Source organism: Eretmochelys imbricata, chromosome 6 (assembly GCF_965152235.1).
Source record: "Eretmochelys imbricata isolate rEreImb1 chromosome 6, rEreImb1.hap1, whole genome shotgun sequence".
In the NCBI taxonomy this organism is placed as follows: Eukaryota; Metazoa; Chordata; order Testudines; family Cheloniidae; genus Eretmochelys; species Eretmochelys imbricata.
In genome coordinates this window covers 122,402,835-122,420,004 of record NC_135577.1, presented here as the reverse complement: position 1 = coordinate 122,420,004, position 17,170 = coordinate 122,402,835, and the positions used below count along the sequence as shown (strand labels likewise).

Below are 17,170 nucleotides of genomic sequence, written 5' to 3'. Positions count from 1 at the left end.
TTACATTAGTAAATCTTTCCGAAGAAATATGGCAACGTAATTTGCCCTTAAAAATTACTTCAAATGTTAGTACATTTGTTCTATGATTTTTATTCATTAATTGCATTATTTGTACCTGCATTTCCAGGAACACTGAGCACTGTCCCGATAGAAATTAGGATGGGATATGTCAGCACAACTCCAACATTTACCAATATGTTAAAAGCTGTAAAGACAGAGAATGATACATGAGATGCTGGAAGTAATAAAATAATCACAGACGGACTTTCTCAACTTTTAAATTACATTAGGCACTCTAATAAGTTCTTGCCCATCAAGGGCCTGATCCTGCATGTGTCACGAGCAGAATGTGAATGTAAGTTTTGCATGGGGAAGGAGAGAAGGGTTGGCTGTAAGTTCGTATTTAAAAAAAACTGCTCATTCAGAATGGGCCACTTTCCTGTTTTGAAGCTTGAACTGAAGCTGCAGCCAGGCTCCGAGGAGCAATGGGTGTCTTCAAGAAGTGCTTTACACCCTACCCACAAAAGAAACCAGGACTGTTCTCAAACAGGCTAGTCCCTCTTGGGTTAGGGTGGAATTCTGCTGTCTCAACAGGCCAGGAATGGAGCCGGGGTAGCATTTCACCAGCTAAGGAGGTGCTGCCTCTGGCTACACAATCCATGAAAGGAGCATGGCAGCAAGAAGCACATGTGCCTACCACTTTTGAAGGGTAGCCAGCCCTGTCCTTTTTGTTCAGCCACTGAAAAAAGAAGGGAGTCAACTACTCTGTAGTTCACGGGGAAGTGGCCAGTGGATGAGATGAGAGCAGCAGCGTAACTGGAGAGGACTCTGAATTCCCTTTCACGGGCTTTCAGAAGTGCAGGTACCAGAGGGGAGGTGTTCTTTTTGGATGCACAGTCCCTTACGAGTAGGGCCATGGCTACTAAATGGATGTTGCAGCATGAGGAGGCCTAGCCAAGTGAAAGATGATAAGCTATTAGAGCGTCACTGAAATCTCCCATCCTTTTAAAGGGGTTTTAAAGTGAAGGCAGTTGAAGGACAGGGCACTATATATATATATACTGCACTATATTGTATGACCCAGCATCCATGGGGGTACTGGGTTGATTCAGGCTCATCCGTTATTCTGTTTTCCCTTTCCTGTTTCCCTTTCCCTTCTTGAGCCTCAATCCCCTTGGAGCAGCATTATTTCTATTATGCACTGCTGCTACCACCACCACTCAGACAGACATCATCTCTGAATGCAGCTAAGTTAGATCCCCCTGAGCTCAGCTAGGTTTCTGGGGCTGAACCCTCAGGTGCAGCCAAACTACGCCCCCATCCCCCAGTTCTGGAGCTGCGTAGTAGAGAGTTTGGCCCCAGTACAACTTAGAGCGGCCTCAGGGCTGCTGCTGCAGATTGCACGGGCTGGAAACAGCCCCCAAGGGGACATTCTATCAGCGAGGGAGTGTTTTGTGCAATAGCACCTTGCACCCCAGCCAGGCCGCGCTTCTCCATGGCCACACCACCTGCTCCTACCCTGGTGTTATCAGGAAGGGGCATGGCACAGAGCTAGCAACACTGAGGATTTTATGCTCGCTTTCTGCCTGCTGTGTGCAGCAGCTGCTCTTTAACATCCGTATTCAACCAGCTCCCTGGATGATAAATTATACCTACCTTGGTGCTCTTAGACACTGGTAGAGTGAATGTAATTAGGTCTAGGGCAACAAGTGGAAGAGAGTCTAATCTCTCAACACCTCTGCCATCCCTTCTGATTCAGTCTCTGAGTGGCTGGGAAACCCATCTCGGCACGAACAATAGTTTTCTCAAAAGCGTTTCCATTTAGTGTACTTACGGCTGAGATAAAAAAAAATCTGTTCGGTTCCAAACAGATGGACACTTTCATTATTAGCAAAGGAAACTGAGTGTAAAGCAGACCTGGGTCAATTTCAATGATTCTCTTCATAGACTGAGGAGCACTGGCAACCGTTCTTTGAAAGAGGAAACTTCGCAAATGGAGCAGGGGCGTTAAAGGCTGTGCAGCCTTTCATTTGCACCAAAGTGGAGCACAAGCTATTGCAGCATTCAGCATAAAGAAGCCCTGGTTTCGTCGGCCTCTAACTACGAGCACAACCACAACAAATGATCAATGGACAGTGCTCCAAGAACTAACATTTGGATGACTAACTAAATACAAGCAGCTACATCAAGTTTATTGGAAAATAAGCCAGTTGTATGTAAGACAATGGGGCAGCAGAAGCACCACTGTAAAAATGTGAACGTAAAAAGGGACAGAATTACTAGAGCGGCTCAGCATTTCTTGTTTAAAGTAGGACTTCCCCCCCCCACCAAGTTTTCAGGAGCTATGTTAACCATTTTCCAAGCAGCCCCAGTGGCGTCCCTTGGGAGGTGAGATGGACATGTTCACTACAAAGGGACTCTGCCATTGAAACGTTTAGAGAAAGGAGAATTTTCCTGTGGGCGGCTGTTTCAAGGTGATCCTGCAGTAAATAACATGAGAGGCATTAGAAAAATGGAAAAAGTGTTATGCAAATACCTAACCAGAGGCCGGCTACTCCACACAGATAACCCCACGGCACGGCAGAGAAGGGAGACCAGTATTCCACTTTTGTAAAATACAGTATGACTGGGGTAAACGAGATGAAGATTAAATTGAAGAAACCCAGAGTGGAAATGAAATGAGCAGCTTCCCCAAAGTTCGCACTTCCAAGAAACATCTTGAACAAAACCTGTGGTGGAAAGGGAAGATTTTAAAACAGTTACATCCAGTTGCAAGTGAAGTTCTCCCATGTCTGCAAAGCTCTGCTGGTGGGATGGACTAAACTTTCCCCTTGATAATGGAAGAGCTCTGCAAGAGGGTCTTTGAGATTTCCTCCCCCCAGAACCCTCTGCAGTGGGTATTACCACAGAAGGGGATGATCTGGCCCTGTATTATTAAAACTTTATAGGCCTTGCTCTCCTGGTGAGCACTTATAGAATCATAGGACTGGAAGGGACCTCGAGAGGTCATCTAGTCCAGTCCCCTGCCCTTGTGGCAGGATCAAGCATTATCTAGACCATTCCTGACAGGTGTTTTTCTAACCTGCTCTTAAAAATATCCAATGATGGAGATTCTACAACCTCCGTTGGCAATTTATGCCAGTGCTTAACCGCCCTGACAGTTAGGAATTTTTCCCTAATGTCCAACCTAAACCGCCCTTGCTGCAATTTAAGCCCATTGCTTCTTGTCCTATCCTCAGAGGTTAAAAAAAAAACAATTTTTCTTCCTCCTCCTTGTAACAACCTTTTGCATTCTTGAAAACTGCATTCGTGTCCCCTCTCAGTCTTCTCTTCTCCAGAACTAAACACACCCCATTGTTTCAGGCTTCCCTCACAGGTCATGTTTTCTAGACCTTTAATCATTTATGCTTGTGAGGAGACCCTTTGACTTGAATGGGACTGGTTGTGTGAGTAACCATGCGCATGAGGAAGGGTTAAACAATCTACCCCTTGCTGTCAGGACACAGCCTTTCTGGCTGGCTCCTTCATGTGTATGATGTCACTTCTGACCCACTACTCTCCACGTCACTGTCTGGTCTGTCTCCCCAAGGCAGACACTTCCTTTGGGCCTATCCAGCACCTAGACATTTTTTTCCCAGAGGTGCGGAGCAGCCCCAACCATGGCTGAAGTTAGCCGATGCTGCAGGTGGGCACCCAAATTGGAAGCCTTCTTGAACATTTGGGCCCCCGGCCCCAATTCATTAGAGTACTTAAGCACATGCCTCATTTTAGACACAAGTAGTCCCACTGACTTCAATGGTGCTACTCATGTGCTTAAAGTTAGGCACAAGCTTAAGTACCTTGATGAATCAAGGCTTAAATCAGTGGTTCATGGCCTCAAAAAAAGAGTCTGAGACAGAAAGAGAGAGAGAGAGAGCTGGGATTAAAACTCAGGTGATCCCCATTCTCAGTTTTGTGTCCACACAACTCAACCACATCCTTCTCACAGTACAAACGGGGCCAGCTTTGAGCCAGCAACGGTAACGTGACCCTATAAAAATATTTCGCAAGGAACAAATGTAAATAAAATACAACCCTAGAGCCAAGCCCGGTTAAATATTTAGTGTGATAGGGCTCAACTCTGACCTCGCATGGATGTAAATCACGAATGACTCCATCAAAGATCAATGTAAAGCTGGTGTGAGAGGAAAATCAGGCCCATAGGGTCTCTGAAGTCAGGTGGGGACCCACAGGCGGGTTAAATCACTGCAGAGTTCATCCCCATTGACCCAAATTCATCCATATTGAGTGACTATTCCCGGTGAACCTGACACGTCCAGTTAAGGATGAAGCCGGAAGCTAGCTTTAGATTCCTTCCACATCACTGATCCACATTCTGCTTCACACTCCACCCCACTGACTGCAGGGAGCCTGCATGCATGCAATGTCCGTTCTCACTAAATGTCAATCAAGGGAAAATGTCAATCAAGGAGAGCACTCCTTCGAATAAAGCCTTGAAGTAGAACCTCTGGGGTAGAATAGTGCAATCTCATACCCTGCGCACCTCTAATCAAAGGCTGCATGCACTACTTCCATTGTCCTGGATGGGAGTTCCCAACCCAGAACGAGCACGGAATATGCAATGCATGAGATCTGCAGTGCAGAAGAGATGAGGATTTTGCCATCATCAAAGAAACATGGTGTTTAACAGCATTCAATATTTTCTCGTTGTGCGGAGCAAGCCCATTATAAATAGTGTCAATAAATTGCCATGGCAAAAAACAATGAAATCATAGATGATAATCTTCCAGCAGTATAATAATAGAGATTTCATTAAGGCTCATGAAGCAAAGCCCCTCTGAATACATGGTTGTCACAAAGTAATTATCTCTGTAATAACTTTTCTGACATTTCCTGCTTAGAATCTAAATTATGCAGCAAAGGTGAGCCTTATATATTTTTAACCTGGCTTGCTTTCAACGTGTGTATTTTTTAACGCATGATGCAGAGAATAAGAATATTTCCCTGCTATTAACAAAACATTATGACCCACCTTATAGAGTGCAGAGGTGGATGCAGATCCAACGGCATATGCCACCCCGATAATTGAATCGCCATGGAAACCATCTGCATATGCCATCATAACAATTCCTGTGATGGCCATTATTGCTGCAACAATCTGTATAAGCAAAACAAAGAAATTTAAAGCTCAGTGCAACTTCACTGCTTGGAAAGAGATTAGATTATCTCTGTGTGGTTTTATGATAGTTACCAGCTACTTTCTCTAACTTTAGTTCTTCTAGTTTCCTCTTAAATAGGTGATTATGTAGCTATTGAGAAAGATATGAAATAGTAATGAAGGTATATGCATCATGAACTATATGGGTTTATAACATCACAAAGTCTCATGGCACCTATTGATAGAACTTTTATCATACATTATTTTTAGATTAACATCCACTTTGGTGCAATGAGTCCCAAGATTAAGACAGTTTTAGCACATTATCATCTATGCAATTTAATTTGCTGCTAGACAAAACAAGTCTTTAGTATGGCTACAGATAGTGTCTTGGATTTTCAAAAGAACATAAGGGAGTTCGGTGCCCAACTTTCAGTGGGATTTGTGTGTAGAATTTCCAAAAGCACCAAGGTGATTTTGGTTCTTAAATCTCGGCGGGATTTAGGACCTGAAGGCCTTGTCTACAGAGGGGAAATGACCAGCATAGCACTGCAGAATAAGCATTCCTGCCAGACCTCCCTGTGTGGACATTCTGTTCTGGAATAGAAGTCACTTTTATTATGGACTTGTGTCCACACCTGCAGAATAGTTTATTCTGCAAAAGCTATGCCAGTCAATTTCCCCATATAGACAAGGCCTTAGGCTCCTAAATCCAATTGTGATTTCCCCAGGTAGTCAAGGCCTAAATCACGTAGGTGCTTTTGAAAATTTTACCTGTGTGCCTAACTCCCACTGGCGCCAAATCCCAGCTAGCGTTCCTCACTAAACTTAGAACAAGAGTTTGGGGATGATCTGTACTGGGTAATACTGAATGTGGATTTACCTCAACAAGTACAGCTAGATTGTATATCTCTCCTCACGCTAGGAAGCACTTTATCCAGGGGGACTGCTTGTGTGGGCAACTGTTCACTAATGTGAACCAGGGCTTCACAAACTGGCCCTTTGCTGTGTATGGAAAGCCATCTTTTTAAATGATCTATTACATTTAAGGAGCCAAATTTTCAAACACAGTTGCTTGAAATTAGGTACCTAAAGCTGGGGAGATTTTCAAAGGCACAGATGGTAGTTAGGTTTCCTTAGGAGTTGGACACCTCTTTGTCCTCTGTGCCTTTGAAAATCTTCCCCTCTGGATTTAGTCATCTTGACCAAAATTAGATAGGTAAACAAGTGGTCTGAATTTCAAAGGTGCCGGGTATCCGCAGCTCCCGTTGACTTCTGAGGGAGCTGTGGTAGCTCAGACCTTCTGAAGATCGGGCTCCAGTGTTTGAAAATTGGGATCCATATGTATAATTTCATTACACTGTTAAACGACAGGACACCAAAATGCCCAGAACACAGTTGTAAAAAGCCACAGGGTTCACCAAAGATTTGATGGGTCAGTTTTAAAACCGGCATTTAAAACTCCCACGACTCTGATCCTGACATAATCAACTACTTTTCATTTGTGCTCACAAAGTTGCAGGTTCAAAATAATCAGAGGATTGGACTGAGGCTCCATTTCAAAATCAATTTGGGTGTATTTGTCACAACGTGAGGGGAGCCCCTTAACCCCAGTTCTGAGTTTTTCAACAGCGTATTACAAACAGCCTGGAGACTTTTCCATATTTAGGAGACTGTTAATACTGAGAAAGAGAACGCTGCTTTTTGAATAAGGCATGGAGGGAAAGGGAGGACTGCGGGGGGCAGGAATGGTGAGGGGGAAAGGGTTAGGTGGAATGGAGGTCTGGCATTCTTTGAGCCAGATCAACATTTTTTATTCAGACATATCTAGACATGGGGTCCAAATTTCTTCAGATTCCTACAGTTGCTCTCGATGGCACAAAGCTAGTCTTTCTTTGGCTGCCAAGTGAGACAGGTCCCAATATCATTGCTCCAGTCTGGGCATAAGCCGACTCTTCCATTTTTGTAAAATCATGTGCTTGGTGATCACAGAACCAAAGTCTTTGTGGCAGAGGGAAACCCCCAGTCTAGTAGATAAGTAACCGAGGATACGATTTTCGGCTAGGGTTTAGCTGAGCCCCATTTCAACTCTTGCATCCATCTCTTTTCACAGCTACCTGACTGTTGGACAGTCCCACAGCACATACAGCGGGGTCCCCCTTTCTTTGTTACAGGGCCAACACAGGCAAGCTGTAAGTCATTTACATTTTTGTACTTTTCATTGTCTGTTTCTTTATGAGAAAAAAAGATCCACACACACAAAAGCAAGCAAAAAATCCATCACTTTTTGTAACGTTTTTCCCATGAAAAAACTGTGTGATAGTTTGATAGTTTTTTAATTTCCAGAAATTAAACAAAAACAAATTTTTAAAAAGCCAATATTGTATATTCTCTTCTTAACATCAATTATTATTTCAATTTAAATGCTACATTAGCATCCCAGCTCTGCTTATGGGAGTGAAAAGCTAAACTTCACCAGGTGCACTTGTTTTCCTTTCAGGCATAACTTCAAAAGAGACTGGCAGAGAGCCAGGGTAAATATGGCCAAATAGATTCTATGTCACAAAAAAATGTGTGCAGAACTTGTTGTATAAAGCAGATGCACAAAACTGTATACAACTTGAACGACAAACAACATGCTTATTTGGCAAAGGGCTTTGCATGGAGAATCACATTTAGTAGTGGCAAGTGGCAATTAATCTTTAAAGGACAGGTTGTTCAAAGCGAGCCAGGTTGTGCCAAGTAGAACTTACATTCTCAGTTCCACTTACCCTTATTATTAATAGCAATGCCTATTTCTTATATAGCGCTTCTCATCAGGAGATCTCAAAGCACTTCACACCCTTGTATTTCTTCCTCACAACACCGCTGTGAGGCACGGAAGCACATTATCTGTATTTTACAAAGAGAACCTCAGGCAAAGAGAGGCTAAGTGACTTGCCCAAGGTTACAGAGGAAGTCAATGGCAGAGCAGTGAATTGAACCTGGGTTTCCCATGTCTTAGGCCTGTGGATCATCCTTCCCTCTCACCTTCAACGGGAGATGTCAATGGGAATTAGGCACCTAAATACCTTTGAGGCGCCGGACCTAAGTCACTTTTGAAAAGAGGATTTGGGAGGGGCAGCTTTTCAAAGATATTAAGTGCCTAAAGCCACAAAGAGGTGCCTAATGAGATTTTCAAAAGTGCTTAAATATCTTAGGTACTTAACCTGCTTAGATCAATAGAAGTTAGGTCTCTAACCTGCTTGGATCCTTTTGAAAATGTTACCCTATACCTCTCTTTACTACACTATGCCTCTTCTTCAAATGCTTGTAGGTGTCAGCTACCAACAGTACAAAAATCTGTATATAGGCAACCACAGTATATGGTATCACTTCACTTGATCCATGAGTTTATGTTCCGTTCTAGAACCTTTCTGTAAAATAGCCACTACTAGGGAAAAGGAAACCCCAGAAAAATGCAACCTTGTATGAGCTCTCTGTGTTTGGATGGGGGTAGTGAGGCCAAGCTGGATGGTCATAGTAGTCCCTTTGGACCTTGGAACCTATGAATCTATACATCCCACTCTTCATTCTATTCCTCCATACGGGAACAGGCTTATTTGCATTGACCTCAACATGCTCATAACTCTTGTAGCTCTTCATTAAGAAAATGGCTATAATCCAGCCTTATGCTTCAGGGCTTCAACGGGCTCCCTGAAGGGATCAGGAAGGAATTTTCCCCAGTACACAAGAGGAGATTATCCTGGGTTTTCTTTTCTTTTTTTTTTCTTCACCTTCCTCTGAAGCATCAGAGACCGGCCACAGCTGGAGACGGGACAGTGGATGGGGTGGAGCATTGGTCTGAGGTGGCACAGAGAATCTTCTTTCTAGATGTTTGGCTGCTGTGTGTTGCTCACCTGCTCAAGGTCAAACTGATCGCTACATTTGGAGTTGGGAAGGAATCTCCCCCCAGGTCAGATTGTCAGGGACCTTGGGGTTTTCTCACCTTCCTCTGCACCCTGGGGTGTGGATCACCTGAGCATACCTTACCTAATTAATTCACTGACACTGCAGGGGCCTTGGGCATTGGTGGCACCTAAGTCTTTCCTGTTCTCTGCGACACACAGTTTAGGTACATCTTACACTTAAAACGCCACAGAGGTGCAGCTGCTGGGGTTCTCCCATCGCTGTAGTAAATCCAGCTCCCTGAGAGGCAGTATCTAGGTCGACGGAAGAATTCTTCCTTGCTCTACATGGAGACTTAGGTCAGTGTAACAACGTTGCTCTGAGATGTGGATTTTTCATGCCCCTGAGCAATGTAGCTGGGTCACTCTAATTTTCTAGTGTAGACTAGCCCTCAGTCTCCTGAGGATTGAAATGCTTTGGTTTAACTGAAGTCATTGCGCTCAATATAGAAGTATTTGGGTGAAATTTTATGGCCTGTGATAAACAGGAGTTCAGACTAATGGGCCCTACTATCCGTCAACTCTATAAAACTCAATCTTCTTCCTCCTAGAATTGACAGTAATATTTCATAGCTAGATCTACATGTACATTGGTATGTTGTCAGTAAGCAGGATGCAGAACTCAGATACAATCTTGAAAAGCTAAATGGAATCCTTGCTGAGCAGCAATCACCAGTGCAGAAATTCTACACATTAACTTCTGTTTAGCTGGACAGTCCATCAGTGACTATGAATAGATACGTAATATTTCTGTTTTTCTTTTCAGCTTCCCCCAGGATATGAAGTAACAAGATACAAAAAAAAATCAGCTATATAGCAATTCAGAGTTATAACCAAACCCCCTCAGAGATCAGAGCTACATCTCACATTCAGAGGCTTAAAAAAATAAACAAACAGCTACACTGGTGTATCTTTTAATCTTGGGTTGCATTATAGATTGGTCATATTCTGTTGCTGGTCACATGTAATATTGCAAACCTCCTCCCCCAAAGACATATCAAAAGGCCCTGAAGTAATCATCACCTACTTAAAATGTTAAAGACCTGCATGTTCATTTTTATGTTAAGATTCCAGGAGAATTATTTGTGAAAAGTAATCAGTAGAAACTGGTGACTTAAGTCTGGAAATATAAATGTGATGAATAAAGTAGATCTTTTATACTGGATTGATAATCAAACACCTCACAAAAATGATGGGTTGCATGCAAGTATAAAGAGATTTTTTTAAACATATTTCTAATATCGTGACCCCAGATTTGTATGTGAGAGCAGAACTTGGCAGAATGAACCCGTTTCCTCAAAATCACATCAGTGCCATTCGTCTGATGCCAGTGTACTTTACAAAAGTGGCACATAAGGAGGTATACAGCTTCCTGCTTCCTCCATACAGCTCTCATCTCATCAATGGAAAGCACTGTTGTTTCTAGTCTTAATGATTGGAGCAACAGGAGTCACAGAAAGTGTTCTTGAGCCTCATTATTCAGAGATGCTTTTACTTCCCCTTTGTTGAAGTTCTTCAGTCCTTGCTCAGAAAAAATTCTCACTAGGAGTCCAACCATTGTGCAAAACACCATTCCCAGCAGACTCCATGACCATTTCCACAGAGCCTTCTCCCTACCTACCAGGTATAATTTAATATCCTTTAATTTGTGGTTCTTGTCGGAAAACCAATGCTGTTTTCCAGGTCTGGTCTTTTCTCTTACCTCCCTGTTATCTGAGGAGAGGTGCCTCTGTAGTTTTCTTTCCCCCTTCTGCCGTTTTCAGGGATGGTCACCTAGTTTACTTCTCTTTCCTACATCTTTGGAGAGCTGGCCTGGAGGCATCTTCTGGGGGCTGACAGCCAGCCTGTCACTCTCCCACATCTGACAGGAGGAGGATCCTCTCCTCTGCCAAAGCTATTACAGCTGCTACTGACTCGGCGGGGGAAAGGGGAGGTCCAATTTCATGGAATGTCCAGTCTCTCTACAAAAATAACTTACGGAGAGGATTGTTTGGCCTCCAGTCTTTCAGCCAAGATGGTGATGGCACACATGGCTGTTGGCTATCATTTTAAACATCTACATACTCCACCTGGATTGACAGGTCAGAAATTGCTTCCTAAAACTAATTTTGCACCAGAAAGACTTACCCACTGCATGTGACACCACTTCAGTGCTGCCCTGTCAGTTTAATATTATACCCTTGGCATGAAGAGTTATATACATTTCTATGGATGTGGATCGGCTGCCTATTATGTTGGCTAGATATGTGCCTGAAGCAACACCATGGATCTGAGTTCTCACACATGTGATGTTCTGACATGTTAACCGAATGCAGCTAACACATTTTTGCAACAGTAGTACCTTTCCTGGGATCTTGGGGTCAAATCCCGCTGCCTCTGAAGACATCGGCAAAACTCTCACTGACTTCAATGGGATCGGGATTTGACTGTTAGTGAACAGCACCTCACTAAGAACCGTATTGTGAACCTTTTCCTCACAGGAGTAAATCCACTGACTTCAATAAGACAACTCAGGTGACTAACTGCTCACCAGTGGCGCAGGAGCAAGGGGTTCTCAGTCCAACCCCACACTAATTTTAGAGCCAGTTTTACAGTTTGCCAGGATTTTAGAAAGCCAAGCCTTTCCCTCGGCAGCCTTTAGAAGACGATGAGCACAAAATGAGCATCATCTCATCAGCCACAGGATGAATAAGACCTGACAATGGAAAAAATGGTAAGAACATTATTTTAAATTTCATATTAGGAGTTATTTCTACAAAGGATACATTAAAGCACTGGAGCGTACGGCTGGTGAGCAGTAATTGTCTTACGCTTGCATGAGAGGCCTGAGCATGTATCCTTCAGGCTCGCTATGCTGGCAAGTAGAAGCAGGGGTCGAAGGGAAGCAAAGTGGCCTGTTGTAGCTGACTGCTCTTTAAACAAGTTTTTCCACGGAACAAGCTGGAAACCTTCTTAGGCAACCTAACAGACAATGACTAAAACCAGTTTGCATTGTCTTTCCTGGAAGAAAGGTTAGCCAGGCAGCATTTCACCAAGGAACATTTTTGTCCATGGGGTGCACAGTACAACATTAGTCAGTGTAATATAAGGAAACCTGTCTCCTATCTACAACCAGCCTTCCAGAAAAGAAGCTCAGACCCAGAGGTGGCAAGAGGTCCCCAAAGGATTTTCTTTTCAAAGATGAGCATTTAAATAGAGCTCATAGAGGAACACAACCAGGGCTCCGAACCTGCAGACACTTATGCAGGACCTTAACGTTAAGCATCTGAAGTCAACAGGCCACCTTACAAACTTAGTGTTTGCAACATTTGGACCAGCTCCAACTGTAGTCAACTCCACAACAGGGAGGATTAGAGCAACGTGGATACATCAGACACCCAACTATGCCATGAGAAATTCAGAAGCTTCCAGGGAGACAAGGTAGGCCTACCGGTTATGGAATACTTCCCCATGGGGCACAGCAAGTGCTCTCTGCCTATCTCCCCATCCCACACTGTTGCCCTCAGACCAAGTCACCTAAGACCTGTCCTAGGCTGGCATCTTTTACCAGTTGCACTGTTATGGCTACACGAGTATATGCACCTCATGTGAACATATGATAAGTGCCTTTTTTTGGGTTAGCTTAAACCCGTTCCCAAGCAAAGCCTAAGGCTGACATCATAATCTTTATCAGCTAGGTGGGGATAGGGCATTGCAAGCATGGAATGTCATCATCTTGTTTGCAAAACCTGTCAAACTTCCACACATCTCTTCCCCCAGATAATCATTATTCACTAAAGGTATCCTCAGAGCAAGACTTACTGTTAACCTTTTCCAGAAAAATAGCACGTGGGTAAAAAGTCAGCTTTATACAAGAGAAGAAAAGAGTGACTGGAACTCTGGAGAGCTGCGTTCTATCCCAGACTCTGCCACTGGCCAGCTGGGAGACCTTGGGCAAGTCACTTCCCCTCCCCATGCCTCTGTTTCCCCCTGTAAAATGGGAATAATAATACTGACCTCAAAGCACTTTACAAAGGAGATCTACTGAGGAAACATGCTATCGCAGAGCTATGTATTATACCAGTGGTTGCCAAACTCTTCTGTACTGTAACCGCATGGTACAACAGAAAGAAGTTTCTAGCCCCCTCCCATCTAGACATAAAGAACAGGAAAGTGACTGTGAATCCCTGGGCTTACTAGGATCTTGAGAACCCCTCAATCTGTTAACTGATCCATGAAATGTTAAATTTGTCTACAGGTTTTGCATCCGTTGTTCTGGCAGGGTCTGGTGCCACACTGAGTGGATATGCCCTGGTCTGTGGGGAGCTTGCTTCTGATGATGAGCAACGAGAGGTTGTGGGGTTGTTTGAAGGACAGAAGTGGGGGGTTCAGGAAATATTTCTTTCAGGATGTGATCTCCACTGAGTATGGGTTATAACTTTATGACGATACCCTATGTGGGGTTCACCAACTCAAAGTGCCACCAGACCCTCCAGAACAACAGATGCAAAACCTGGAGACATATCTCCACTGCTACAATGATCAACACCCCCCTCAACACACCTTTCTAGATCCATAAGTCCTCACATGCCTATCACACATGGTGTACCTCATCCACTGCACTAAATGCCCCAGCAACAACTACTATGTGGGTGAAACCAATCACTACGCTCTCAAATGAACTCACACAGTAAAATGATAAAAGGCAAAAACACCCATCACCTGTGGGTGAACACTTTTCACAAAGCAATCATTCTATATCTGACCTCTCAATCCTCATCCTCAAAGGAAACCTGCACAACACCTTCAAAAGACAAGCCTGGGAGCTTTACTTTGCAACTTTTCTAGATACTAAAAATCATGGAGTGAATAGAAACAGTGGATTTATGGTTTATTACAACAATCTATAACCCACTAAACCCCACCACTCCAGCTTCCCACCCTGCCATGACTGGAAAGGTGCTAATGGGCCACTTTACCTTGAATGGTCCCTTGAAATATATGCAAACTACTTCTGCTCTAAACAATCTGTTCCACCTTGTCTTTAACTGTGACAAACTCTGAGTACCTTTCCCAGACCTGAAGAAGAGCTCTGTGTAAGCTTGAAAGCTTGTCTCTCTCACCAACAGAAGCTGGAAATGGCCCAACTTGATGATCACTTTAGATGAGCTATTACCAGCAGGAGAGTGGGGTGGGAGGAGGTATTGTTTCATGGTCTCTGTGTATATAATGTCTTCTGCAGTTTCCACAGTATGCATCCGATGAAGTGAGCTGTAGCTCACGAAAGCTCATGCTCAAATAAATTGGTTAGTCTCTAAGGTGCCACAAGTACTCCGTTTCTTTTTGTGAATACAGACTAACACGTCTGTTACCTCATTCACTTTGTCTCTCTAATGTGATCCAGTAGCGGGCTTTCTTTCAAACCAGACGACGCCAAATTTGAAAATTCAAGCGTAGCCCTTATGGCCCCTGTTGACAAAAGCACTTAAGCATGTGCTTAAATGTTAAACTCTGAAGTCAATGGGACTTAAGCATGTGCTTAAAGTTAAGCGTGCGCTTAACTGCCATCCGGAGTAGGAATGGCCTTTGGCACATGCTTAAATGCCTTGCTGAATCAGGGCCCAAACTGCAAAGACTTACACACATGCTTAACTTCATGCGTTGTGAGTAGTTCCCTTGACTCCAGTGGAATTACACAGGTTGTGCAAAGTTAAGCACATGAGGACATTTTTGAAGGACTGGGACCTTTCTGTGCAGTATTTAGAGGGCGTGTACTTTATGATTAGTTATACAGCTAAAACTCACGCAGAGTAACTACACTATGGGGCCAGATTCTCAAGACAGCTCATTCCTCAGCAGCACCCATTTAGGCCCTTGAGTAAGCCCAATAAGAGCTGAGTCCTTTTGAAAATCTGGCCCTGATTGTGGGTGCTGAGTACTTTGTAAAAACCAGCTCAGAGAATATTATTAGCCCCGTAATTTTATGGTCCTTTATTTCTCAGATGATATAACTACACCTGTTTCCAGTGTGTCTCAGGAGTGAAAGCAGCACAGGGCTTGCCAAAATACAGAAGGCTGGGTATCTACTGGAGCTTTTCACACTCCTTTGTCACATTCCATTTCCCAAGCACTCACCTGCCTGATTATTAACATCATTAAAAATGATCCCTGTGGACATACTGCTGGAAAATGTACACATATGCACACATACACAATGGGAAAGGACTGCCTGGGAAGGAGTAGTGCGGGAAGGGGCCTGGGGGTCATAGAGGATCGTAAGCTAAATAGGAGTCAACCGTGTAACGCTGTTGCAAAAAAAGCGAACATCCTTCTGGGATGTATTAGCAGGAGTGTTGTAAGCAAGACACAAGAAGTAATTCTTCCGCTCTACTCTGCACTGATTAGGCCTCGTCTCGTGTATCATGTCCAGTTCTGGGCACCACATTTCAGGAACAATGTGGACAAATTGGAGAGAGTCCATAGAAGAGCAACAAAAATGATTAAAGGTCTAGAAAACGTGACTTATCATAGAATCATAGAATAGAATCATAGAATATCAGGGTTGGAAGGGACCTCAGGAGGTCATCTAGTCTTACCCTCTGCTCAAGCAGGACCAATCCCCAACTAAATCATCCCAGCCAGGGCTTTGTCAAGCCTGACCTTAAAAACTTCTAAGGAAGGAGATTCCACCACCTTCCTAGGTTACCCTCTCCTCTTTCAAATCCTTCCTCAAGGCATACTTCCTTCCATGATGCCTACAAGGAATTAGCCAAGGAACTACAGACAGCTTGAGGAGCAGTTGGTTACAGCTGATGTTTATTGATTTAATATTTTTAAATGGGGTATATAATAGATATGTGCATTGTATATATTTCAGCCCTAACCCTGCCAAGATTATTACTCCCATCCTTCCCTTTATGGAACTACTCACATACTTGAAATTAAGCACCTGCATAGGTCTTTGCTAAGGTTTCTACCATTATGAACAATAATAACTGGCCATGAAAAGAGACTGTACAGACATTAGTTATAATACCACCTAGCTCTTATGTAGCTCTAGCAGATCTCAAAGGTCTTTACAACAGGGGTCAGTATTATTATCCCAATTTTACAGATGGAGAAATTGAGGCACAGTAGCAATACAGGCTTCCCCACAGTGCCCTGGTTCTAATGTGCCCCATCTCTCTTCTCAAAGGGTAATCTCTGGAAGTTAGTGATTAATTTCCTCTCAATGCAAACTTAATCCTTGGCATTTTTGCTGGGACTGCCAAAAATGATGCTAATTAGTGGTAACAGGGTTCTGACATATGGGTACCAGTCTGCTGGAAACTGGACAGAGTCTGCCAAACTCATGTCACGTGTGCAGCAGGACACCCACCAAAGAGTAAAAGGTTAAATTCATTACTGATCTAGTCTGAATTGGAACCGGTCACCTGGACCTGAAGCTCCTCTATGGACCTAATTTGGCAAAACATGTAAGCATGTGCTTTGCTGAATAGAGATGGCATTACTCATGCTTACAAATAAACACATGCTTAAGGATCTGGAGTTTATACTCTCATTTTTAGATTGGCAAACCATCCAGCCCCCTTTCGGAAAAGGAAATTTTCCCCTCAGTCCCCAGAGCCCAAGAGCAGATTTTCCACTCAGTGTACCTGCCCCCAATTCCAAAAGCCAGGTCAGATGTACAAATGCACAGCCCGCCATCACCCTCCCCCAGGAACTCAAATCCAACAGCTCTGGTGGCCCATTCCAGTTCTAGGTGCCTGACCTGGGCCCTGCCTTTGACATTAATGGCTAAACTCACCCTGTCTGCAATGGAACCAGATCAGATCATTAGGGCCTGACCCAACTCCCATTAAAGTCAATGGGAATATTTTCATTGACTGCAATGGTGCAGAATCTGGACATTTCTGAGCAAAAATTCAGAGGCAGCTCCTAATCCATTCCGCATACTCAGATGCGCATGTTACATATAAGAAATATGCTCAGTTTTCCCCAAGTCCACTTGGGTTAGATCTTTCTCTTGTTGGGCAGATGGGGACAAAGGGCTACAAAAAATATACATCCCACTTCTACTCCTATC

At 43.6% G+C, this 17,170-nt stretch overlaps 1 protein-coding gene across 2 annotated transcripts in view; it reads right to left on the bottom strand.

Moving 5' to 3' along the window:
* Positions 1-17,170, bottom strand: part of SLC35F4 (solute carrier family 35 member F4) — a 188,416-nt gene that overhangs the window by 3,435 nt on the left and 167,811 nt on the right. For both annotated transcript variants that reach the window (XM_077820593.1, XM_077820594.1), the window contains exons 5-7: positions 5,033-5,158; positions 2,537-2,729; positions 116-205 (exon numbers count right to left, since the gene is read on the bottom strand). In XM_077820593.1, coding sequence (XP_077676719.1) covers positions 116-205; positions 2,537-2,729; positions 5,033-5,158 — 409 coding nt within the window. The remainder of the gene's footprint in view (positions 1-115; positions 206-2,536; positions 2,730-5,032; positions 5,159-17,170) is intronic.